This window comes from Pseudopipra pipra, chromosome 10 (assembly GCF_036250125.1).
Source record: "Pseudopipra pipra isolate bDixPip1 chromosome 10, bDixPip1.hap1, whole genome shotgun sequence".
Taxonomy (NCBI): Eukaryota; Metazoa; Chordata; class Aves; order Passeriformes; family Pipridae; genus Pseudopipra; species Pseudopipra pipra.
Window position 1 is genome coordinate 22875744 of NC_087558.1, and position 25324 is coordinate 22901067.

Sequence of the window (25324 nt, forward strand, 5' to 3'; positions counted from 1 at the left end):
TTTTCCTTTTATCTAGATGTCCTTTCAGATAAAATCTCACTCTAAGCAGTGAAATGCCAGTGCACGTCATCAATTCTCTTGCTGCTTGCCCTCCAATAAATGTGTTATCTCACAAAGCCTTCATCACACTCAAACAATTGCAAATTGCCAATAGCCAACCCTCTGGGGTTGCAAAATCCTTCCAGATTCAGGAGATAAGGATTAGGGCTGTTACACAGTGACCAGCTGACCAATTACTGGTTTAGAAGAGTTCTTGTCTCACCTATTATCCTTTGGAAAGGCTTTGGCCACCCACGACCACGTCCCCAGCAGCTCTTTCCCGTTACAGGAGCTCCAACAACCAGGTTTGTTGGAGAGGCCAAATGTCCAACCCTGACTGAGAGGAGCCCCTGGGACACACCCACCTCAGGGTCTCCAGGACTACCAAAATGAAATTTTTCCTGAGATTCTAAACCTCTTATGGCAGATGAGAAAATATAATTGAAAACATAGGCAACCAACATTCTCAACAAGAAAATATTCTTATTTTGCAGTAATTTGAGGGATATATCAGTTTTAATATCATCAATCACATAGTGTTCAAACCATTTGATTGTCTTAGCCTTTTTATATTTTATCAAAGACTTCTGATGAGTCTTCATAACTCAATTTAAGGTATTCAGGGACACAACAGATTATTTCTCTTTCCTCTGTGTGGTAATGAAGCACTGTTTTATTGCTTCTGTGCTTTGAGGCATGATGGGTCACGGAGGAAAGTGCTCATTTCCAGGCAAGTCTTGAGTTGTTTTCTCAAAGAAAGAGAAGTTAATATATTGTTGGTGCTGTATGAGGCTTCTTGTCCTGATCATTTAAGATAGCAGTGAGTCTTGGAAAACACTGACATGAGATTTATTTACAATGAGACTTATGGCAAATATTGCCATCAATACAAAGTTGTTTCCACGCTTGTTCCCAACAGGGTGATGCCCTTTCTTGTTCAGAGATCTATCTTGGTTTGCTGATGAGATGGATCATTGCAGGCTGCATTCCCTCTCCAAGCAGAAGTGGAACTTATCCAGCACAGCACAAGTAATACTTGGGGTCCAGTTAGATTTTGTTCATGTGATCTGCATTGCAGCCTCAGGAAATGAGACCTATACACCCTACACGTGCAGTAACTTATTGCTGACATAAATATAAAATATAAAGATGCAATGACCTTTAAATAACAACATTTTCCATTGAAAGTATTGTCCTGGTTGCACTTTTAGGTAAACGAGGTCTGCTCCACCATTACTCTTCAAATTTACGTGTTGGTGGTTAAAGTTATCATGGCTTTTGAAAGAAATGTAGAATCCTTTGTTTTTTCAGGTTGCTGCATAAATGCAAAGCATGCAGGGCTTGATTTCAAATGACAAATGGTTTAGGGAAGCGAAACAGACTTCAGCAAAGACAGCTCAGACTCAGTTGTTTCAGTGCCTCTGAGAGAACCAAGTCACAGTGCAGCTTTTGGTTGTGCCAACCTGGGAAGCCTGCATTAAAACTTCCAGGAAACTGTATTAAACCTTATTCTCCAAAACTTGACAGGGACCTGTGCTGCCTAAAAGTCTTAGGATAAAGTGTTCTCTGTGATGGAACAGGGCAGGAGCCACGTGCAGCAGGCATTGGTTGCTCAGAGGCTCCAGGTACCTGTTGTCCCTGTACACCACATCCCAGGAGGTGCAGAATCAGAAACCTTGTGTTAAGCCCAGTTTTAGGGGGCAAAGTGTAACAAAATGTGTAACATCCGCTATTTTTATTCCAGGTTCAGGGGAGAACATAAAAGGAGAGGGTTTGAAGGGTGTTTTTTGTCTGGTTTTAGTTTTGTGGTTAGTTTTGTTAAATGATGGTGCTTCTTCAGGCTGGGTTCTGTATCTGTTCAGTCAGCAGGGATGGCTCAGGGCTTCCTTTAACTGAGTAAGGGTTTGCAGTAACTGAATGAAATAAGGGACAGCCCCTTCAAAGAAAGTACAAGTGGTCACCCCAAGTGTCACAAAAATAGAAAACAATTGCTGTAGCAAAAGACTGAGAAATTTTGCAGGCTGAAGACAGGAAATTGTAACACTAAGGTGCTCACCCTTATCTGCACATTTCTTGGAAGTTTTAATTATGCAATCCCAGAAAATTATGCAGTTCTACGTGGTGAATTGTGAATGCAGTTGTTTCCCATGAACCTTCTGCCTGCATTGCTCTGCCTCAGTAGCATGTCTTCAATAAGTATGGCCTCTTTAGTCTTACCTTTTCTCTTTTCCACTTGATTGTTTTTTGTAATTTATGCATGTTTAGTGCTTGGTGACAGTTGGAACTGGGATTCATTTAGGCAAGAGGACAATAAAGAAAGCAGAGGGCTGATTGTGGATCCTCCCATGTCTGCTGCACAGGTTAGAGGAGACCCCCAGCAACACAGTGTAAGACTGATGTGAGCTGAGGGATCCTGCCCAGCTGTGCAGGCAGAGCCACTCTGGGCATGTTTTCATCTGTTTCAAGGAAAAGGGAGCTTGGGAATTTGAGAAGCAAATAACCTGCAGTATATACACCTAATACATGTGTCTGAGAAGCAAATCACCTCCCGAGAGGCAAGTAACCTGCAGGAGTGTCCCAGCCCAGTGCCTGTGAGCAGGGGGCACTGACAAGATCCCACACCTGCACTGAGTGCCTTCAGGAACCATCACTGTGTTGCATTTGCTGCCTTGGTTGCCTTGCCAGCTCTTGGGGACCTGGTTTTTTTTCAGGTTTGTCTTGGTAAGCACTGGAGCTGCATGCTTTATGAAGAAATGAAAATGGAAATTTTCATTTGACCTGAAGTGCTGAAGCTTTTCAGTGGAAAACCAAAAAGCACAAGGCTTATGATATAATTACAGAAGTTGTTAGAAGTAGTGTACTCCAAAACTTTTACTTAAATTCTGCCCACACACTACAGAAGTGTTAAAAAAACTGCATCAGATCCTCAGGGATCTGCAGTCCTTGCTCATTCATCACCAGCTCATCTGACTTGCACCCTGTAGCTAAATTTAATCCCAGTCCTTCATGTCCTGTCATGGACTGTACTGTTGTTTGCTTGTTGTTGATGTAAATCTTCTTTATTATAACACAGAGAAATACTGAAAGGGTTGGTTGCTCAGCAGGTTTCTTGTGGTGCTACCTGCTGAATGCATATGTGCTGTGTTGGCAATATCTTTTTTGATGGCTGGAGTTTGAATGGTTTATTTAATGTGAAGGACTAACTTGAGTATGGGGTGTTGATGCTTTCTACAATTGCTTGGTGTTCTTCCTGGCTTCTGTCTAACTATATTAGATGGATATTTGGCAATTAACATACTTTTTATGTGAATCATGGAGTGTAGGAGAAGAGTGGAATGAGGTCTTTATGTAGGACCTGAGTACATTATTTTTATGACCTATGTCTTTATTATGTGTGGGAAAATGCTGGTTCAAAAGACTTCCATTACCTTCTAGAACTTCTAATATGTTTTACTCTAGGATGTAGAATTTTAACAAGGAACTTGAGATAAAAATTTGGCAGGCAACCATACCCTACTGAGAAGTCTTTTCAATATTCCTTCTCTTCAAGACTCTCCCAATTTGCAAGTGCCCCAGTTCTGCCATGGGAGCTACCTGTGAACACGACCAGTGCTTGGGCTGCCAGAACAAAGCCTGGTGGGATCACAGAGAGCAAAACCCTTGCAGGGCCAGAGGAGATTAGCAGTGGCAGATATGACAGTCAGGATCTTTTTCAGATGAACTCCAGCTGGGCTCACACTCCACACACAGAACACGTTAAACATTTGAAACCCAGAATGAGCAAAGGTAGGAAAAAGTGAGATGGCCATTCCCAAAACTGGAAACCTTCAGCATTTCCGTTTTTTGGTAATGTTTAATAAGAATGGAATTGTGATGCAGTGTGAGTAATTAATACACAGAGTCTCTTAAGTCATGCTTAGAGAAATGGAGCTTGTGGGAGAGGCAGCATGTACTGGTATCCTTCTGTTGCATTGGAGGAACAGAGGGAATTCTACAAGACTGACAACATAGTAATTTTCTTTTTTTTTTTTATTTTTTAACTTAGTTTTGTTTGGATATCTGATGTTCAGCCAGGATCACAAGCTGGAAGTAATATGTACTTAGCTGTTAAATTGCAATTCCTTGTTTCCTTCCATGAATAATCTCTTTCAGAAGTTCTGAAAACCTCTTTCCTAGAACTCTCTGAATTCCATGGTTTCACCCAAAGTCTTAAACTTAAAAGGCCACTGTAGCAAAAGTGACATGGACAAGCTAACTTGAGCATCAGGACCAAACCGTATGCAGGATGAGACAAGAAAGCCTCCATCATCTCATTTTGGAGGAGACAGGGACTATTCACCTGCCATTCCCCCAACATTGTTAAATTTATATAACTTGTCACTGTGCTTACATTGTGCCATTCTCCCCAAAATCTGTATGATTCTTTTTCCAGGTGAGGAAGTACTGCCCCACCCACCCACGAGCATCCTCTGCCCACGTTCCCTGGATTCTTCCCCTTGCCTTTTCTCTCATGCTGAGTTCCCTGGCAGAGACCCTCTTGCTGAGCTTTACGCAGCAGCAGAACTCCCTTGCCAGCTCCAAGTTCCCACCTCGCATCAAAGTTCATTTCTTTACTGCCCCTCTGTGTCACAGGATCCCTCTTTTCCTCAGCCACACACTTGCTCCTCTCCCTTTGTGCTTGCTCCTCAGTAGCTCCATTTCTTCCAAGCCCCGGGTGTTGCATTCAAATGAGGGTACATTTCTGGGTGGCTTGTATTTTGGGAAGTAGCTGTTTCTCCCAGCTGTGATTCCTGTCTATGATCCCATTCTTGTGAAATGCTCCTGGAACTTCTTAGCACAAGATTCGATCTAAAAATAAGGCATGTTTTCTACCAAAACAAAACCGAAACACAACCAGGTTGCTTTAAAATGCTGGAAAAAATAATTTACCAGGAATTTTGTAGCTCTTAGGATCCCTTTTTTAGTGAAATGTAAAAAGCTTGCCTAGATGAGAACCAGAAGTAAATTTAAAAATGCCACCTAGACGTCCTAGCTAACAGTCAGTCTTGAAGATAACAGTTTTCCAAACCTGAAAACCTAGAATTTATTTTTTTTTTCAAATCTGAAAGGAGAAAAGTTCCTGCCAGCCTTTCTCACCACAGTAGAAGCGACCTGATTTTCAGCTTCCATTTAAGCTGGTGGGCATTGCAAGAATTTTATAACTTTGAAAAGCTATTGCCTGTTACTGAAATGCCTACATATGTGTTTAAATACCTGTTTTAAGGCCCTCTGGTTAGAAAAGATTGACCTTAAGCAATATAAGCAGATGACCAGTTTCCTAGTTCCTCCTTGTGCCTTGGCACAGGAAAGGAAAACACTTCCTCTTCCTTCTGAGGGCCCCAGACTTCCTGTGCCATCTATTTATACAATTGTTGTAATGAACCCCAAGTTAACCACTTCCTCTCCTGGCTTAGCATAGGCTTTACATCTTTTAAATCTCTTTTTACTTTGTGTCTTCATACTCCATCTCCTAAAGGTGTGTTCAGAGCTGCTCCTCACCAAACCCGTGTTTGGAGTGTCTTTGTCAAGGTGTTCTCTTGGCCAGGAGGCAAAGGAAGATTAGGTTGTCTCAGCCATACAAAAACCTGCTGAAAAGTCCAGGTGGTTGAATTTGGAAAGGGGATCCCAAGATTTAACCAAAGGCTAGTGATTAAAGGCTTTGGTCGTGCCTGCTCTCATGGAATGAACAGCCTGGAAGCCTATTCAGGAGGAAGACAAGAGCAAGTTGCAGCTAGTGGTGTTCAACCATTGTACAGTAAGGATAGAGAGGATTGGAGGGATTGATAACTGGAAGGACCTGCAGAACTGAGGGCAGGGTCTGGAGGACAGGAGACACCAAGACATCCTGGGGGAAAGGGGGCTCACAGCCAAAAGGGCCGGAGTCCAAAGTGGGAGATCTGAAAATCGTGGTTTGGGATGCAGCTGGAATGGCTGGGCTGGTCACGGTCAGCTTTAGCTGTCTCCTTCAAGGATACAGCAGGATGTGAATAAAGGCAGCTGGCAGATGTGCAGAGAGGTTCTCGTGGTTCCAGGATTAGGGGTGGCAGAAGGCCTTGCAGGTCTCCCCCCAGCATTCCCGTTTCCCCAGCAGAAGCAGGATTGGATGCTGGCTATGAGGATTGCCTGGGTACCCTGCACTGCAGCACTTCCAGAGACATGGACACACTCTCTGTGTAGCCCAACTTTACTGTCTCTGCCTGGCAAAGCTGCCTGAGCTCTATCTTAACCTCCTCTGCTGCAAAGCCTCCCCCACCTCTGCTGTCCCTCGGGGACTTGCAGCACATCTGGTTGCCATCTTCTTTATAAGAGAATTTAAAACTTGTAAGACTGCTGCTGTGCCATCTCCAGGCTGCCCCTTTGCCAGACCATACCAGTCCCTTTCTTCTGAGCTTTCCTTGCAAATCCCATTTTCCAACTCTTCAGCCTTCCTTGGAATTTTTCCTTGGGTTTCTGTACAGTATTTTTACATGTTCCATGAGAATTGGTGCCCCAAGCTGCACAGAACAGTCCAGCTAAAGTCTTATGGCAGGAAGTACAGTAGAGGAGTTTCTTTTTGCATCTTGTATGACACTCCTGTTAACAGATCTTAGAGGGACTCATTCTTCAGATGCAGCTTCCCCCTGTAAAATTGCTTCTCACTGTCTGATTCACTATTCCACAGATTCCTTTGTACAATCCTGCTGCTTTGTGGGCTGTTCCCTAAATTGCATCTGTTCACTAGGTGTTCCCTTTCTGTGTGTTGTGGCTGCCATCAGCACAAAGCTGAGGTACCAGCAGGGATGCTGGAGGAATCCCCGTGGAACTGGGCCTGCCCTCCACACCACTCCGGTGTCCTGGCAGACCTGGGAGCACGTTTCTGGGATGTGGGGTGTTGCTGTGGAGATGACACTTGCCATCCACATTTATAATGACCTGAAACAATTCACTCTGTAATTAAAACAAGATCTGTGCTGCGATAACCCCAAGGAAATAGTTACTTACTGGAGGCGGGCAGGGGGGCGGGAAGTGGATTTCATTGTTGGCTCTGCTGGGGTGGCTCCAGCTCCCCCTGCGCTGCCCCGTCCTGCTCTGCTTTGCTCACAGGGCCTGTTCTGCCTCTGCTTCCTGGCTCAAAGTCCAGAACAAGTTTGTGTAAAGTCTAGGCTGCGTTCTTCCTCGCTCTTGTCATCCAGAGTGGTTGTCTTCAGGACGTTCATTCAGTGTTCCCTCAATCCAGTTTCTGGAATTGTGCTCTGCAACTACCTGTGAACTGACTCAATGCCACTATTTTACTATCCACCACCACCTTTCCTTCCCACCTCTAAGTCTCTGCCACAGGTTCAAGTGTGAAGAAAGCAGGTGTCCCTGCTTTCCTTGATTGCTGGCAGAGACCAGCCTTCAGGTGGGTCATCCAGCAACCCGAGCTCTGGCGGCAACATTACTGAACCAGGTTTTCTGTGTTCAGCTGATGCTACTCAGGCATCATCCCTGCAGAGCTGGCTGGGAACACCCCACAGCCTGGGTGATGGTCCTACTGCTCTGTAGGCTGGGAGCAAAGTGTCAGGCTGTTGGATTTGGAGGGGCTCACGTGGCACAGGTGGGATCCGAGCACCTTGTGGTTGTGTGTCGAACAATGTGCCGTCTGTCACGCAGGCTTTGTTCCCATCCCTTCCCCAAGGGGAGAAGCAAGTGCAACAGGGTCTTGCTTTTACTGTCCTCTCTCCCATTTCAAACAATGTGCAGTTTTTGCTGTGCCTCTCTGCAGAGGGAGGCAGTGCAAAGCAGAGTGCCGTGCTCTCTTTGGGGGAGTGGGGAAATCTGGGGGGTGCTTGGAGCTGGGAGGAGCTCATTTCATAGTGCAGGCAAAAGGCAGAGAGGATTGCTGGGTACTGCTTTGTGCTGGAGGGGCGCAGCCCTTCCCGCACACTTCCTCTGTGAGGTCCCTGCAAATAATAATGCAGAAGAAAATGAGTGAGAATAATGCAGCAATTTTGCTTTCAGACTTGTGATGGCCAAGCTGATGTGTAGCGAGGCGGTGCCGCCGCTGTGGCCTTTGTGGTGCGGGGAAGGACCTCGAGCTCCCCCACCCCACTGAGCGGGTGCTGAGCAGGTTTGAGGTTCCCCATCCTTCCCCCTCTGCTTGGTCATGGCTGGTCAGAGCTCCTGACCCTGCTGGTTCCCCATTTTCTTATTCCAGCTCTTGCTATCTCTGTGCAGTTGCTCGGGACATAGGCTCAGTTCTTTGCTGAGTTCTGTCTCAAAATATGAAATGCAGTCCTTTATTTTGCTTGTGCCATGGAGAGTTGGTCCTTTTTATCCTGAGTGGACTTGGGGAAGGTGAGCTTTCAGAGGAGCTGGCACTGCTGGATTGGAGGCTGCCTCTCTTTGGGAAGGAGTATCTGGGTACAGATGCATGCAGATCCCAGCACCTTGACATGGCCACAAGTTCCAGTTACCCTTGAGAGAGGAGATGGTAAGCTTCATCAAGAAGGGTGGCTGGAGGTGGTGGGCCAAGCTAGCAGGGTAGAAAAGGTGCATAGCAGCAGGGCCTCTCTGCTCATGTGTGCACCCAGCCAGCCTGCACGAGAGCTGGGGCCTGTGGGGGATTTGGGCTGCACCACAGGCTTGGGTCCACTCCTGAAATGCAAGGAGTTAGAGGAAGGAGGCCTGTTGCAAAATGCTCCTTCTTCTGGTTACCACAGAGACCAGCACAGTTTCAGAGACTGAACTATCCTTGGTAGCAAAAAGTGCTAACTCAGCCTTTCCTCCCACTCCATCAGGGCTCTGTTTGGCCTTAGAAGAGCCGTGCAGGGCACTGTGGCTTCTTGCAGGTGCCCCGGGAAAGCAGGAGGTGAGGGGTGGGACAAGGCAGTGTTGGGAGGGATGCTGTGCAGCGGCGAGATGGGGTGTCGTGGGGACAGTCACCAGTCAGGGGAGATCTGGGGAAGCAGGCAGACAGGGAGGTAGTGAAGGAAAGTGAAGTAGGAGTGTGAAGACGACTTTGGAAAGAGAGGGAGCAGAGTAGGCTGCAGTAATTCAAGAGGTGAGAGAGAGCCCCGATGGCAAAGTTTTCCTCCTACAAGGATGCACGTGACAAACCCTGACCCTGCTTACCCTTGGCGTTTTTTAGGGTATGTGTGTGCTCTGATGGGGCTGATGCCTTTCTCTGGGTGCTCTTTGGGGTAGCTTAGGGCAAAGCAAACCATCACAAGCCTTGTCTCTCATGAGCTCCAGCCCATCTACAAGTGCTGTAGGTGGACAGAAGGCAGCCCAGGCAGGTTAATCTGGAGGATGAAGTGTGGGTGACCCTGCCATGGGCTGGGCATGGGTGTTGCCATCCCCCTGTCAGTGCTGCCAGCAGTGTGCTCTGGGCTGCTGGCAGGGCTGCTGGGCACACCTGCCTAAATAACACAAAAGTGGGCATTTGGGAGCACAGGAAGGTGCTGCAGGGGAGGGGAACAGAGAATTGGCTGAACTATTCCAGGTCTGTTCCAGCTGGGAACTTCAGGATCCTTTGCTATAACAGATTAGAGCAAAGTGCTGTTTCTCCCCGATGATCTTCCCTGATTCCCAGCCTTCACACTTGGCAACAAGAAGCAGAAAAATCTGGGAGGAACCAGACACTACTTGCATTAATTGGTGTAAATGAGAAGTCATTCTGATTGTGCTGAGTCTGTGCCACTCTAGCAGAGCAGGATTTGGCCTGTGCTTGTACAGTCATGTGAAGTTTTAACCAGCAATTTGTTTCAACTCCTCTGGACTCACCAAAATATAATCCATTATTTGCCCAGGCATTGCCTTCATGGTTTTTTTTCCCAGTGTATGAGAATCTTGCTAAAGGCAGGAACATTTCTGTGTGAGACAGAAAAGGAGGCTGTACAGGCAGAGCTCTCAGAAACATCATTCACATTTGTTATGAAATGTGTCTTCCTGAGCCTTTAAAGACAAAAGCAGGTGTAGTTAAAAATGAAAGGTGTTTTTGATGGCAGGCCTGAGGGCACTGCGGCTTCAAAGACTGAAAGCACTGTCCTAATTTCTGGCCTGAGATTTTATTTATTCCTTAGGAAAAATTAAAAAGAAATCTTGTTGCTGCTAGGACTCACCACAGACATTTCTCTGGGTTCCCTTTGCTGTAGTCTTTGTTTGCATTACTCCTGTTTAATCTCCTGGGTTTGCTATATTTGTCTTTTAAACAAAAAAGGCGAACACAAATGGCAAGTAAATAAGCTTGTTCAAAACTCTGTGTGTCTTAATTTTTACAGGCAATAATTGCAATCCAAAACCAAATTTAAATACCCTGCCTTTTAGTCAGAAGCAGAATGTCCAAAGTGTGGCTGTGCAAGAAATTACTTCAAACTGGAGACAAAGCTTTAAAGTCACAGTTAAAGTTCAGCTGGCTCAGTGTCAGGCCTGGCACGTTCTGTCCTCCCCAGACCCTGAGCCTCAGCCCCCTAAACCTCACCCCAGCACTCCTGTACAGGACAGTACCATGTTTCATTTGAGCCTAGTTCTGAGCCTTTGACACCTGAAGGGATCCAAATGTCTGCATGGAGCCATGTTTATCTTGCAATCTCACCGAAAATTCTTCCTGGATACCTCGAAATAGAGCACAGTGCAGGGGGTTTGTTCTCAGTAAAGGAGGGAATGCAAAGATTAATCCAGGAGAATTCCTTGGTTTTAAAGTCTTCCTTTGCTGTGAAGCCAAGCGCGCTGAGTCCAGCGAGAGAGCTCTTGCACTTGGCTTCAGTGAGTCTTTGAGGTTGGTGTTTGTGCTGACTCTGGCTTGAACTGTGAGCGTATCTGTTTCTGTTTGTGCTGCAGGAGCTGTTCCACTCAGCCTGTGCTCACATGGGCAGCAAGAGCAGGGCTGGCTCTCTCTGGACAGCACTAGTGGCTTTCTCCTCTCTCTGTGACTTTATCTTCTGTGTTTCTGGCTAGGAAATCCCAGAGCATGACTGCCTCTGTGTTTTGTTTCAGGCATCAGAGGGTGTTCCTGTGAAGTATTTTGAGAACTTGGAGGAACTGATAGAATTTTACAAGAAGGAGAACATGGGTCTGATATGGCACCTCAAATATCCAGTGCCACGGGAAGAGGAGGAGCCTGCAGATGAACTAGAGGAGGATGCTGGTAAGAGACCTGTGGGGTGACTTGGTGATGTAGACCCTTGACTCTCATCCTGAGACTAGAGATCTGCAGTGCAGGCAGGGGACCAGAGCATAAAATGGAGCAGAGCACAGAGAGGCCTGAGCTGGCAGGACGCTGAGTCGTGTGGTACTGGAGCATCAGTTCAGCTCACCTGAGGGAATACACTGAGACCCTCTGTAGAGTTATACTCTGTCTGGTGTGGGGTGGCTAATCTGTTGTTCCTCCCTGATCTCAAGCTGGTTTATGTCCAGCCATGTCCCCTGCCTCTGCAGCCCTCTCCCTGCACTGCACCCGTGGGGGCCCTGTCACAGCAGAGATGGGCCCCCAGGCCTTGGAGCTCTTCTCTCTGCAGTGCCACACACCTGCAGCTGCTGAGGGTCTGGGGTCCTCTGAAACTCAGACCCCCTCAACTGCTCTGATCTAGGGGGCATTTCTGACAGTCAGAACCAGCAGTGGCAGACAGTCTAGCTCTGTGTACAGAGGCAGATGTAAGATGAAGAGATATGATTGGCATCATCCCAACTATTTTATATGAAATGTCATGTGTGTTCCTGACACTCATTGGTCTTGGATTGTTCCTTGGATTTTGCCTGGATCATCCCTTGGATCTGTCATTGTTCTCCTGAGCCCCAGGGGAAGGTCATGCCCACAGAGCCATCCTTCCTGTTCTTTCTGACGTCTGTCTGGAAACGATGAGCACTACAATAAAATTGTCTGAAGGACACAGTCCCTGGGACAGATGGACAGGCCTGTGCACTACAGCAGATCAATGTGTCTGTGTGCATTTATGTAACCCAATGCATATCTGACAGGAGCTGGAAGAGTTTGGTATGCCATCCTCCTGAAGAAACTGAACAACATTTTGCAAAGCTGCTCAGGAAAGATGTTCCTGGTTTTTGGCCAGCTGCACTGAGCCTCCAGGGCGGGGGAGGCAACTACAGCAAAAATAATACAGAGAGAGGCAAGCAGCAGGGAATGAAGTTCTAGCCAAGACTAAGAGCCTTCAAATGGAGAGAGAAAGCACTGGGGCTGGGCTGCTCGTGTACAGAGTTGGATTTTGTTAAGGCACTTTGGTGCCACGGTGCTGGAGCCATGTAGGGCCTACAGATGTCTGGCCATCTTAGATGAGCACCCTGCAGATGCACCACCCAACTGTGCCATGGCTCAGTGCTTTGGTGGCTCTGTGAATCACAGCACTGCCCACTAGTAGTGGATGAGTCCTGGGGATCTTTTTGTAATGCAAATTCCACCATTAGGAAACAATCAACCAAAACCTCACAACTCAAATGGCTACACATGACAGGTGTGCCAAAGTGTTGGAGCAACTGGTATGAAAAGAGAGGTGACCATGTCTGGGATCAATGGAGATGAACCCACTCTTCTCCCAGGAGAGGGAGGTGTGTTGAGCAGCAGGATGACAGAGCAGGAAAACCCTTTGTTCTTCCAGCCCAGGACACAAGGCAGGATATTCAGCCCCTCTACTGGATCATGGGGTCTATTTTCTCCATCTGTATTTCCTTACTTTAGCTGCTCACTTCTTTCCAGTTTCTGGTGCTCTTTCTGTTACACCCCTCCATCCCTTCTGCCCCAGTAGCAGATCCCCATGATAATGGGAATGATATGGGTGAAGAACATCTGTGTTTTGTAAAATGCTTAGAGTCTATACTCAACTCCATTGCTGTGCAGATGGGATGGCCAGACTGGCTGGGACAGGGTTGCACTGCCAGGCACAGGCAGGTGCTGTCTGCACAAGAGGGCAGTCCCTGTTCCCTGGCATCCCTGGGAACAGGACCAGGGCAGTGCTGAGCCCTGGGCTGTCCAGCTCTGACAGAGCCCTCAGAAGGGGTGGCTGCAGGGACTGTGGGGCTCTGCCCTGCCCGGGCTGAGGGGGATGAGGTCCGATGGCCGTACTGGGATGACTGTGCCTTTCCCTTCTTCCTCTCCAGACCTGGTGCCCACGCCTCCCATCCTGCCCCCACGCAACATCCTCATGGCACTGCCGGGTGGTGACACAAAGGAGGTCTCCTCTCTCCCTGAAAACTCCAGAGTGGCAGATAGTAATAAACTGTCCCTTTCCGAGACACTACTCCAGCGCCTGCAGTACCAGGACACGAGCAGGTGAGGATGGCAAGTCACAGGGCTGCAGGACCAGCCTTCAGCCCAGCCCTGTGCTCTCTGGGCCTCTGTGTTTGGGACAAATGAGAATGTATTTGATTGAATGAAATTACTCCTCATTTATACTACTGGTGACAGTGCATTGGCTGCTCTTTACAGTCCAGCTGTCATCTAGGAAAAACACTTTTCTGAAGTATTAAAATTTAAATTATTAAAAAATCAAAAAGACTTTCTCCACTGAGGTGTAGCTTTCTAGTATAAAGGATGGTATATTAGCCATATGCCCAAACTACACATTGTGTTGGAAAGCACCAGCCAGTCTTCAGAAGGAATAAACTTGCATGTGGATTTCCAGGTGCTCAGATTTACTGATCTGCCCCAGCTATGGGTCTGACTCACACTGTCCCACATGCTGTGTCAAATCTGGACGTGCACTGAAGCCTTACAGGAAGCCACATGACATTTAATGACCAGATCTGCAAAGTGTAGAAACAAAACAAAAATACCATCAGAAGACATGTCTGCTGGCAGGGCAGTGGGAGGCTGTGAGCAAACAGTGGTCGTGTGCGGCAGCACAGGTTGTGTTGTGGTGGCCCAGTAGCAGCTGACTGAGAGAAACCCAGTTTTGTTCAGCTGCCTCCACCATTTCATCTGCATCATCACAAGCAGCCAGCTGGGACTTTCTGCACTTGTCAGGGCACGAGACAGCACAGCACGTACAGTCTGCCTGGTTCACCCTTCCCTGAGGTGCTGGAGTCCGAGCACCACGGAGATGGGGAGGAGGGGAGCACCCTGTACAACTCTGTGGTCTCAGTCCCCCTAATATTGCTTTGGATTGCTTGGAATAAAACCTTCAAAGTGGAACTTGGTGAGGTGAAAGGCAGTCTTCCTCTCCCCAGAGCTCCTGAGCTGCTGACACTGGTGATCTCACAGCAGCCTGGCTTCACCTACCGAGGCTGGTGATGCCACTGTGGCTTTGGCACTTTGGCAAAGCCAGGCATCAAAAGACTTGCCCTGGCGTGGCAGCTCAGGAGTCACAGAGGGTTTGGGGTGGGGAAGGAGGGCGAGGAGAAGGTGTCAGCAGTGGCAGGGGATCCATCGTCCCGTTCTCAGAATTGCATGTTCACACTGAAATCCAAGGCAAACTGCTCCCCACCTGTGTGTGCTGGCAGTGGGAAGTTCAGAAAATTAAGAAAGCTGTTTGATTATTGGGAGTAGAGAGAAGAGCTGCCTTTTGACCTTACTGTTTCTTCACAGTGTCTCTGACGAGCATCTTAAACTCATCCAGGATTACCTGCGAGTTCACATCGTCAGTGACTTCGAGATGGTGCAGACTGGCTCAAGCAACCTGCCTCAACTGAAGAAACTGCTTACAGTCCTTTGCAAAGGACTCTTCAGGTAACTAGAAGCTGGTTTGCAAAGGATAATGCTGTAACACTGCAGTCTAACACAGGTTCCATGTGCATGCATTCAGAACCCGCATTTCTGGCATAGGAAATTGGCTTGCCCTCAAAAACAGGATATTTAGATCTCATGACCTGTGATTCTGCTCCAAAGATATGAAATCTGTAAAAAAAGACAAAGCTCTGACAGTGAAGTTTCCTTGTAGGTGCTTTCAGTCAGTGGAGTATTGTATTTTATGCTTTGTTTAGAAAAAAACAAAACAAAAATGCACTAACTGATTAACTGTATAATTTGGTAATGCATAAATCACACCCACAGAATTGTCAAGCAAAAGTAATTTATGGAAACAAGCACATATTGGTCTATAACTAGGTTTTAAACACTGATTTTCCTTCCCACTAATGCACTATGAACTTGGAGTGATTCCACTGATGTTGGTGAAGTCCAGCTCAAATGAAAAAAGGAACAAGCCTAGACTCTAGACTCTACAAATTTTACCTTTCCTATTTATAGACCTTCCATGTCCCAAACAGAAAAACTCCAACAGGGAAGTAAAACCTTGCAGAGCTCTGTCTTTCTCTGGTGGAAGGAGGTGATTCCCCCCTTGCTGCCCGTAAGCGAATGAGATCAGCCCACCCTTGTGCAGAGATCCTGCAGCACATGAGGGCACATCACTGCTATCCATGGCTTGCAATCCCCTTCTCTCTGGTGCATCAGCAGTGAGGCTGCTGGTGCTGCTGGCCTGCTCTTGCTCCCCTAGAAGCCAGGTGCCCACAGCCAGGCCCCTGGGAGGATGAGGGCAGGCTGTGTGAAGAGCTGACCCTCTGTACCCTGCCTGGGGGTTTTGCTGCTCTCCCCCACAGAAGGGGAGACCCAGGTGGCTGGCTAAGAATAAACCTGAACAATGGAAACTAAACTCAAATGAACTCACAAGTGAGAGTCTTGTGTTACTGAAACACCTCCAGTGCTGCTGTTCTGAGGATGGCTGGATTCGTCCATTACCAGCTTCTTATTCTGCTTCAGCTTACCTGGATTTCACAACCCTACTCCTCATAAATGCATGTGGAATGGCAAGGAAGGAGGTGCAACAGGTCTGTAATTCCTTCAACTGCCAGGGCACCTTTTACATTCCCAGACTTTCTGTAGGAGTTTTGGGGACTGGACTTTGTGAAGTGACATCCTATAACTATGCCCTTTGCAGTTTGGGTGTTATCCACGGGCAGGTGCAGGACCCTTTTCTGACCAAGGAGCTCAAGCAGAGCTGGGCCACAGCAGACCAGAGTGTGAAGTTTGTGAGCTCTTTGATCCCTGATGAGTTAAGCAAGGACTGGACCCCAGTGTGCATCAGAGACTGGGAAAGCTGGTTTAACTCTGCTGCAAGCTGCTGCTACCTCCTAGAGCTAGCTGTGGCCAAGGGGTCAGGACAGCCATGGCATATCTCCTTCTCAGAGCCCGGGGGCAACGGAGCAGCCACTCTTGTACTGAAAATGGAACAAAAGAGACTTGTAAGGCTGATGGGTACCTTTGAGAGCCATTTGGTGCTAAAAGCAATTGGCATACAAGGAGTTCCTTGGCCAGGGGAATCCTCCAGCAGCTGGACAGCTGACTCATGGAGACTGGGGCTGCTCATATGAATGGATTTGTTCAGCTTTAAGCAAAAAACACCAATAGTGACCTATTCAATCTGCTACTGTCCAAAGCCATCATTTGGTCATCAATTGCTGCTCTGCATGTTCTTGTTTATTCTCCCTCACTGGATAATTTGCACAGAGAGCTTTTAAGGCAGTTTTTCAAGCACTTGTGCCACTGCATGTGGCTTCTGACACTTCAACAAAGATCACTAAATGTGTTTATACTGTCAAGAAAAGAAAACGAAAGGAGTTACAAGTGCCAGTAAAACCACCCTGTGGTTTTGGTGAGATTGAATGCCTTCAGATGCTCTTCCTCCTCATCATACTTACCCTACAGGTTGCACTGTAAGCAGAGGGCAGTTTTCCCATGAGAAATCACTTCTGAGTTGCTTCAAACAGCTCTTGCTGTGTATTTTCGAGAGACAGGCCTGCACGGCCTGCACTTTTGGTCACAGAAAATATCCTTTCATTCTTCCCAAACTGAACTTGGCCCAGTGCTCCTGCAACTGCATGCAGTCTCCTGGGGCCTGGTTCCATGGCTGCAGAAATCAGTGGAAGTCTTGGGTTTGGGGCCAAAGGCCTTTGAAGTGACGCTGGCCCTAGGGGATCCAGAGCTGAATAGTGGTGTTGGAGGACTAAGATTAGCAGAACCAGACTCCTACAAGTGCCTTGTGCTTCTTTGCGCCCCATGGTTCTTTCAGACTGAAATTTCACACATGAATGCTTAATTTAGGCCACTAATCATCCATGGTTCAACACCTAGACAAATATCTGATCTTCAGACAGCGATACTTTCACTTTGGAGCACTTTCCCCAGCAAACAGGGAATAAAATCCAGTCCATTCAGATGTAGGAAAGTGAGGGAAATCATTAATATCCAGCGTTGACTAGACACAATGCAAGCATGCCAGCACTGCTCCCCAGCATTGCCTTCCTGCTGACCTGTGCTCCCTGGCTGCTCTTTCCCTGATGAGTCTCCTCATTATCGCCGCACCTCCTGTGCCAAACTCACACGCAGCGTTTGACAAATGAGCATCCTGTGCAATCTAACGGGGAACTGCTCAGGGAACCTCATTGTTACCCAGGGCTCTGCTCAGGATGAAAGGCTGGCCCTTCCACCCTCCTGCTGGGCTCGGCCCCTCTTTGTCATGGGAGATGAAATATCTGAGAATTAATTTCCTCTTTGCACGCTGTCCCCAGCACTGTCCCCAGCAGCCTGTGTCAGCCTCAGCAGCTACACAGGACCTGCGTTGAGCCGAGCTGCTCCCAGCCCTGCAGCGTTCAGAGGCACCAAACTGCACTGGGCTGTGAGACATTTGAGTGCACTTTGATCTATGAGCTGGCATAGTTGGGTTGATGCTGGTTTTACTCTGTGTCCTCAGGTTTGGCCAAGTCTGGGGTATCTTTCTGGGGAGAAAGTTAGAATCTCCAGAACAAACCCCAAGGAACAGCCAGTGTGGCCAAGCAAGGCAAAGTCACTGCCTGAGTCACCTGCCTTGTTGGCAGTGTCACTGCAGCAGCTGGGAAATGCTCCCATCACCCTCCCAGCAGCTCGGAGGGCACGTGGCGAGGGCAGGCCCCGTGTGACCGTGTGCCCACAGTCTGCTGTGCAGCTTTGTCCCAGGGACCCTTAGAGCCAGAGCCTTAGACCTCTGCTGTGTCTCTGTCCCCAGTGAGGCCTCTAGGACTCTGCCATCCCTGGAATCCATCCAGAAGGTGTTTGAGCAGCAGCTGCACCCCGGTGTCCACCAGCGCTCCCAGGTAAGGGGGCTGGCGGGTGGGAGGGGAGGAGGGGGCAGTGTGGCTGGAGCAGGGAGGGGCTGGGGGATCAGGTGCCACTTCTGTTCTCCTCACTGCCTGCCTGCAGTGCAGGGGGCACACAGTGACTTATATCCCACATAGCCCCTTATGCCTGCCCCCCTTTCTGCCCCAGAGGAAAGTACCACCAGCTGCCTGAGGACTCCACCTCCCCACCCTCCCTCAGCTTGTGGGCTGGGACTGCACACTTCTTTTTCCATAAACTTCACTCCAGGATGTTTCACTGCCAAATCCTTCCTTCTCCCAAACCCACTTAAGTCCCCATGACCTTCCTCTCCCTGCTAGAAAGCCAAAAGTCCAGGACTTCTGTATGTTGAGCCCCAGAGCTGGTCATGCAAACCTGCCCCCCAGCAGCAAGGTGACCCCCTTGCACGGGCAGCTGCCTCTAACTTATGGAAAAGGCTTTTGGATTTGTCCTTCTATGCTCCCATACTTCTGCATGTTCAGCCACACTCCATGCTCTTGTGCTGCCCATTACAGGTCATTGTGGCAGAGGTACAGGTGGTGCTCCTTGCTCTGTGTGTGGGGTGTTCCTGGGGCTGCACTCCAGGCCATGCTCCAGGGATTTGGAAATCATCCACCTCTCTTTTTCTTTTTGTTATTGTGCTGTGGTTTCAGATGCTTGGCGAAGCAAGTCCAGTCAATATTGTATTGAAACTCAACCAGCTGATTTCTTTGCTGTCTTCTATTGAAGAAAAGGTAGAGTTCTAAAGCTGTTTTATGTTGTCTTTCTGTCATCTTTTGCCTCTAGTTATGTTTCTTGTTCATCATCAGTGCAGTCCTCTGCTACACTAAGATTAGATTACTCTGATCTCATCGCTGTCAGTGTAATGCAGAATCACCAAGTGCAATAAATTACACATAAATTCTTTTACAGGTGAAAACACTGTTGATTGAAGGTCCTGATTCAACACACCGGCGCTCCCTTATTCCCCCTGTCACTTTTGAGGTAAATGTACTTCTTTAATGATGCTGATCATAATGTGGAAGGACAGTAACACAGATTTATGTTGGTATCTCAGTTCCTGGGAACTTTGCTGTGCTGCCACAGAGATAACAGCTATTCTTGGATGCTGTTTAGCACCATGCAAAAGCTTAAGAGATGTCTAGTGAGACTGGCATAATGATATGTGTCCAGGAATTCAGGGGAATGTTGCATTTGTAATAAGTGTTACTGAAGCATTGATCGCTCACAAGAAACCTCTCTGTCTTCCAATAGGTGAAAGCTGACTCCCTAGGGATTTTCTCAAAAATACAACTCAAGGTTGATGTGGAAATGGGAAAACTGATTATCAAGAGATCTAAGGATGGTCCAGAAGACAAGTTTTATACCCACAAGAAAAGTAAGATGCTTAAGGTCACAAATGCTGGACTAGACTCTGGGTCTCCAGGATGATGGGGAGGGGTTCCCTTTGGCTCCACTTGGGACAAGGTTTGGCCCAGAGGGCAGGGATTTCTGCTAGGTCCTGGGTGTTGTACAAGGCTCTAGTCAGGCTAGACAGAGACCAGGGAGTCGTGACTGGGATAACCAGCTTTCACAAATTGTTTTAGACTCTGCTTTCTGGTCTAAATGAAGACACCAGGACTACAGGGGAGCAGGTTTTGGTAGAAGATTCCCTGCAGAGCTGGTTGCAATAGACCCATTTTTCTACTGAAAAGCAATGTCACTTGAAGAAAGACATTCTGCAGGAACATACTGACTTCTCTGATGATGTTCAATGGTAAAAAGCCAAACACTCAGTTTCAGTAACATTTTTCACTGAATTTCCCTTGATTTTTTTGGTATGTAAATCAGTATGTGCCCTGATGAGCAATGCCAGCTTGGTCTGTGAAGGCCCAATTCAAACAACTTCCCTTTTTTTTTTTTTTTCTGTTGTGTTTCTGGACAGGCAGCCCACTGAGACTGAGCCAAACAGATTTATCAGAGAGTAAATGATGCCCTTGGGCTCTCTCCTGCTAGAAAACCAACCTGTTGCTGGCAGCGACTGAAAAGATGAGCTTTCATATATGGCTTTTTCCACCTGGTGTTCATAGTTACTTAGCTGCTGTTTTAGATGGGGAGAAATCACCTTTACCACCAAATGAGGTTTTACATCCTCTTTCGCAGATGGGGAAGGAATATATGTAGGCTGGCTCGGAATACAGGATTGCCTGCAGGAAGCCAAGGCTTCACTTCAGGCTGCAGGGCTTGGGATGGACAGGAACTCCAGGTAGAATGAGCTTTGGAGGTCCTTTCCCTTTGAGTCCAAATCTGTTCCTATAGAGAGCAGGATTAAGCCCCATTAAAATGCAGATCTGTGGAGCAAAGTGAGTCCCAGTCACGAGAGACCACGTAAATCCTGAGCCTGCAAGCAAAGCCCTGCTTGTTCTGGGGGGATCTTCCTCTCAATGGCTGCAGCTCATGACACCCAGCCTCTGTTCAGTCTTACAGCTTATCAAGTCCCAGAAGCTCCCAAACAAACTGGTGATTGTGCTGGAAACAGAAAAAGAAAAAACACAGCGGAAGGAATATGTTTTTTCTGATTCCAAGGTACTTACACGGTGCTCCCTTCCTGCCAGCCTGGAGCAGGTACCTGGGGGGGAGTGGCACACGGGGCATTCCTTGGCAGAAAGAGGAACTGCTGAAGGATGGTGCTTGGCTTTGCAAAAAATAAATTTCTCCTTTGTTCTGGAAACGTTCAGAAAATGAACAGGTGTGTGTAAAGGGAGGTACTGGAGAGCCATACTCGGGGCTGTCACTGGGGCAGGAGGACAGTGAGGAGAGGCAAGAACTCTGTGATGGCAGCTGCAGAAAGGCTCATATAGACAAACAAGAGGGAAGAAGAGACTTCTGACCAGCTCAGCACTTGTTAGAGCAATGCACAGGCTAAGTGCCTAAAAAAGCACCACAGGAAAGACAGCCTCTTGGAAGGTTTCAGGATGGTGGAGGAACAATCTGCCCTTCAAGTGTGCTGGGAATTTCCTGGTTCAGCTAGTTTGTCAGGAGGTTGTGTTGGAGGAGTTAAGCATCTCATTAATTGTCTCTGCTCCTCCCTGTCTAGAAGAGAGAAGGGTTCTGTCAGCTTCTGCAACAGATGAAGAATAAACACTCAGAGCAACCAGAGCCTGATATGATCACCATCTTCATTGGGACCTGGAATATGGGTATGGGCTCTCTTCTGACATGGGTGTTCCTTCAGACACTTGTCCAAATGTGTGCTCAGCTGCCAGGGTGAGCTCCAGACACTGTGTGTGTCCCATGGCAGATCCCCACACCAGGGCTGTCTCACTGGCACAGGGGAAGAGCTGAGATCCAGACTTATTCCTGCATGTGGTTTGACACTTCTCGTGGCTCCAGTCAAAGGACCACGAGGTTGTCCCTGATGGGTACTGAAGGATTCCTCCAGTGCCAGGGAACTGTGGCTGGCACAAAGCTGGCTCAGCAGTGTACATCATCCTCCACCTTGCAGACAGGACAGGAGCAGCTCCACCCCCTGCCTGTCAGCTGCTCTGCCCCTGACTAGGATGGTTCGTGTCCAGCCTGGGAAGAGAGCTGAGGGTCTGCAATATTTAGAGAAGGGGACAAGGTGTAGGTGAGGGCAGTGGGATTTAAGTTCTTTTTCCCATTTTGGGAGAAAAGTCTGGTTCAGCTGTTGTGAGCTGAGCTGTCTTTGCTTGGTCATGCTTAAGAAGTGAGGTGAAGGCAGTGGCAGGCCAGGAGGAGTACAGCTCCCTGCCTTTACCCTTGGCTAGCCTTGGCTTTGGTAAGCTGATGAAACAGAGCAAAGTGGCCAAAGCACAGTCACTCCTTCATTGGTGACTCAGGTGGGGATAACATCTTTGTCATCTTAGAAGAGTGTGATACGGAACTGATGTGTGGTGGAGTCAATGTGAAGGCTGTCATTTCTGTCCCCACGTGTTATCTGCATCCTGGGTTTGACAGGACACACTCTGATTTCCTTTGGTGTTGGATTTGTTAATAAAAGGTGCAGCACCTCCCCCAAAGAAGATCACCTCCTGGTTCCTCTCCAAGGGGCAGGGGAAGACCCGTGACGACACTGCTGACTACATTCCTCATGACATCTATGTGATTGGCACCCAGGAGGATCCCCAAGGGGAGAAGGAATGGCTGGAGACACTGAGACAATCTCTGCAGGAAATCACCAGTATCAGCTTCAAAGTGGTGAGGAGTTATTCCAGTTATTGCACGTAACTTGGGCATATGAGGAGTACAAGTTGTTCAAATAAAAGAAATAGGAATAAGTGGGATTTTGCCTACATCTCCTCCCCTTCCCTCATTGCATTTGGATGAGGGAGAGTGAACTGACTGTATGGAGATCCTCCCCTGGAGCTGGCCAGATGGGCACATTGCTATGGACAGTGACCCCCCACTGGCAAAGCAGGGACCCTGCCAGGCTGGGAGCAAGGGCAGGTGCTGAGAACTTGACTCAGGTGGTGCTGTTATTTTGACCTTAAAAAAGGAGGATACTGTAAAACTTCCTGAGCCAGCTGTAGCCAAGATCTTGCCCTAGGCTATTGCACTTTCAAGGTACACAGCCACAGCCATGAAATAAACTTAATAAGACCAGGTTTGGACATTCATGAGTTTAAGTGATGTCAAGAAACAAATCTAAGCATAGCTGGAAAGCCACAGGACTTCTAACTCTCATGGTGATTAGGAAACTATCTTGTGCAAGCAAGGTAATCCAAAGTTCAACTAGAAAAAAGCACTAGAAAATAGCAAGGTCCTTCCTCCCACCTTTGATTAAAATGACTGCAAACATATCCTGAGCACAGGAAGAAAATCTGTGTAGGAGAAGGACTACAGAAGGAGTTGGAAGGCTGCAGCTATACTGCACCTCTGCAGGGATGTGCAGAAGTGTAATCTCTAACCTTCCCATCCCTGCAGATAGCTATCCATACCCTCTGGAACATCAGGATAGTGGTACTGGCCAAGCCAGAACACGAGAACCGCATCAGCCACATCTGCACAGACAACGTGAAGACGGGCATCGCAAACACCCTGGGTGAGGAGCAACCCTGGTCCCATCCAGGGATCTGGGATCTGTCCGTGCCAAATGTTCCTTGACATGGAACAGCTCTTCCTCCACAAGACTCCTGGGACAAAATTTATGTGGCACCAGTGGTCCTAAAGTTGTATCCCAATAGCACTGATTACCTCTTACTCTGTAAGAGAGGAAATCTATTTGTCTGTGTACATAGCACACACATATATATTTATATTCCCAGCAAACATGTTTGACTGGCTATTGGGTTGCTCTTTCTTGGGTTTCATTGGGAAAATGCACTTCTTTTCTTTCAACTAAGTTTTTTTAGCATCCTTAATAAATTTGTTGCCACAATCTGTGCTGCATGTACTAATTCTTTCTCTGCATGTACTAATTCTTTCTGTGCTGATTAAGTCAAGTTATTTCTCTTCTCCATCCTCCACTTCACTTAAGACATGTTTGGTGCATTATTATCTTTGCTAGACTCAGCCTGGAGATGGATTGATTTCTTGACATTTTTTGCTTATCTTTTTCCAGGTAATAAAGGAGCGGTGGGGGTGTCATTCATGTTTAATGGAACCTCCTTTGGGTTTGTTAACAGCCATTTGACTTCTGGAAGTGAAAAGAAACACAGGTAAGATACATCCTCCCCTTTAAAAAATGGCTGTTGACCCAGGGTGAAATTCTCTGGGCCGTGTTTGGAAGGGGGGCTCACTAGACAGACACAAACATGTCTTCCTGGCCATAAAAGAATTGTTAATGTCTCCTGGGAAGGCATTTGAACAAGGGACTTCTGCTATGTGGCCATGGGTGCAGGGAAAACAGCCAGCAAAATGATTTCAGAGCTGAGTGTAAATGTCTCACACAACACTTGCATGACCTGCTACGCAAGCCCAGTGAACAAGGAAAACAGTTCCCACATCTACGATGTCTTGGAGAGATGTGGGAAGGTTTCTCCCATCCCAGAATAATGTACTGAAGGGGACTGTCTGCCTCCTCACTGTAGGCAGTGCTGTGAGCACAGGAGCTGTGCTGTGCCCTGGGGAACAGCTGAGAAAGGTCCTGCCAGGCAGAGCTGTCAGGAATGCCGAGAGGGAGGCGTGTGTAGCACAGGAATATCTCCATGGTGGCTGATTCTCTATACCCAGCTGTGAAAGGAGTGTTTCTGGTCTAGGTGGGTTCTGCACAGGACTGGAAGGCAAAGCTCCTGACACCAGTGGGAGATCTGTGCCCACACTGGGAGGAGCCAGGGCTGTTGGAAGGACTGGTTTTGAAAACAAAGAGGATTTGAAATGAAGATATTGGCTTTGCCATCTTGCCCAGTGCAGAACACAGATGGTGTGGGATTTCTGCACAGGGTCTTTGCCACTGATGGAGTTAACTCTTATGGAAGAGTTCTCCAGGGTCTGGAATAACTGCCAAAATCTAGTTATTCATTTGCAGGTGAAATCTGAAGGCAACCATCTAATGCTGGGTTTCTAGGACATGTAGCTTGGAAAGGGAGAGCCCTGGGAGGCAGAAAAAGTGGCTTTAGGAGCACGTTCCCTGGTCTGAGGAGCAGCACGTGGCTGGGGTGGCAAGTTCTGTTTCTGACGTGCTCCTCTCGAGCTGTCGAGTTGAATCGGTTCCTGCCTGGGAAAGCAGCAGCCCCTGCCAACCCAGGCACTGGGGAATTGCATGGCAATTTAGTGTGTCAGGCAGATCTTTCTTGTCTTGACAGACGCAACCAGAACTACACGAACATCCTGCGCTTCCTGACACTGGGAGACAAGAAACTGAGTCCGTTCAACATCACTCATCGCTTCACTCACCTGTTCTGGCTGGGGGACCTGAACTACCGCGTGGAGCAGCCCCCGGCGGTGAGGGGGGGCCCTGACCCCTGCAGGGGCAGCTCCCTGAGCTGCCAGAGCAGCTCTGTCTTTGTCCAGCCTAGGGCAACGTGGCAAAAAGAGAGGAGACAGAAGGGATCCCCAGGGCATGAGTGTGGTGCCAGTTGAGGGAAAGCAAGGAAATCCCCTTTGCCCTCTCCAAGGATTAATGGACCCAGGAATGCCATCTGGCACACTTTGCTGCTTCAGGCAGCCTCGCTTCCCCAGACCTCCCAACTTCCCTTCCCACTGTGAACAAGCAGCTGCCTTTCTGCTCTGTTTGATGAGCTTGGAATG

The 25324-nt window shown here is 47.9% G+C and overlaps 1 protein-coding gene across 3 annotated transcripts in view; it reads left to right on the plus strand.

The window, feature by feature from the left end:
- INPP5D (inositol polyphosphate-5-phosphatase D) overlaps positions 1-25324 on the plus strand; it is a 53595-nt gene that overhangs the window by 16640 nt on the left and 11631 nt on the right. For all 3 annotated transcript variants that reach the window (XM_064666710.1, XM_064666711.1, XM_064666709.1), the window contains exons 4-16: positions 11035-11185; positions 13150-13321; positions 14576-14716; positions 18027-18114; positions 18790-18870; positions 19049-19120; positions 19391-19514; positions 20595-20701; positions 21213-21315; positions 22137-22333; positions 23060-23177; positions 23697-23793; positions 24880-25018. In XM_064666710.1, coding sequence (XP_064522780.1) covers positions 11035-11185; positions 13150-13321; positions 14576-14716; positions 18027-18114; positions 18790-18870; positions 19049-19120; positions 19391-19514; positions 20595-20701; positions 21213-21315; positions 22137-22333; positions 23060-23177; positions 23697-23793; positions 24880-25018 — 1590 coding nt within the window. The remainder of the gene's footprint in view (positions 1-11034; positions 11186-13149; positions 13322-14575; positions 14717-18026; positions 18115-18789; positions 18871-19048; positions 19121-19390; positions 19515-20594; positions 20702-21212; positions 21316-22136; positions 22334-23059; positions 23178-23696; positions 23794-24879; positions 25019-25324) is intronic.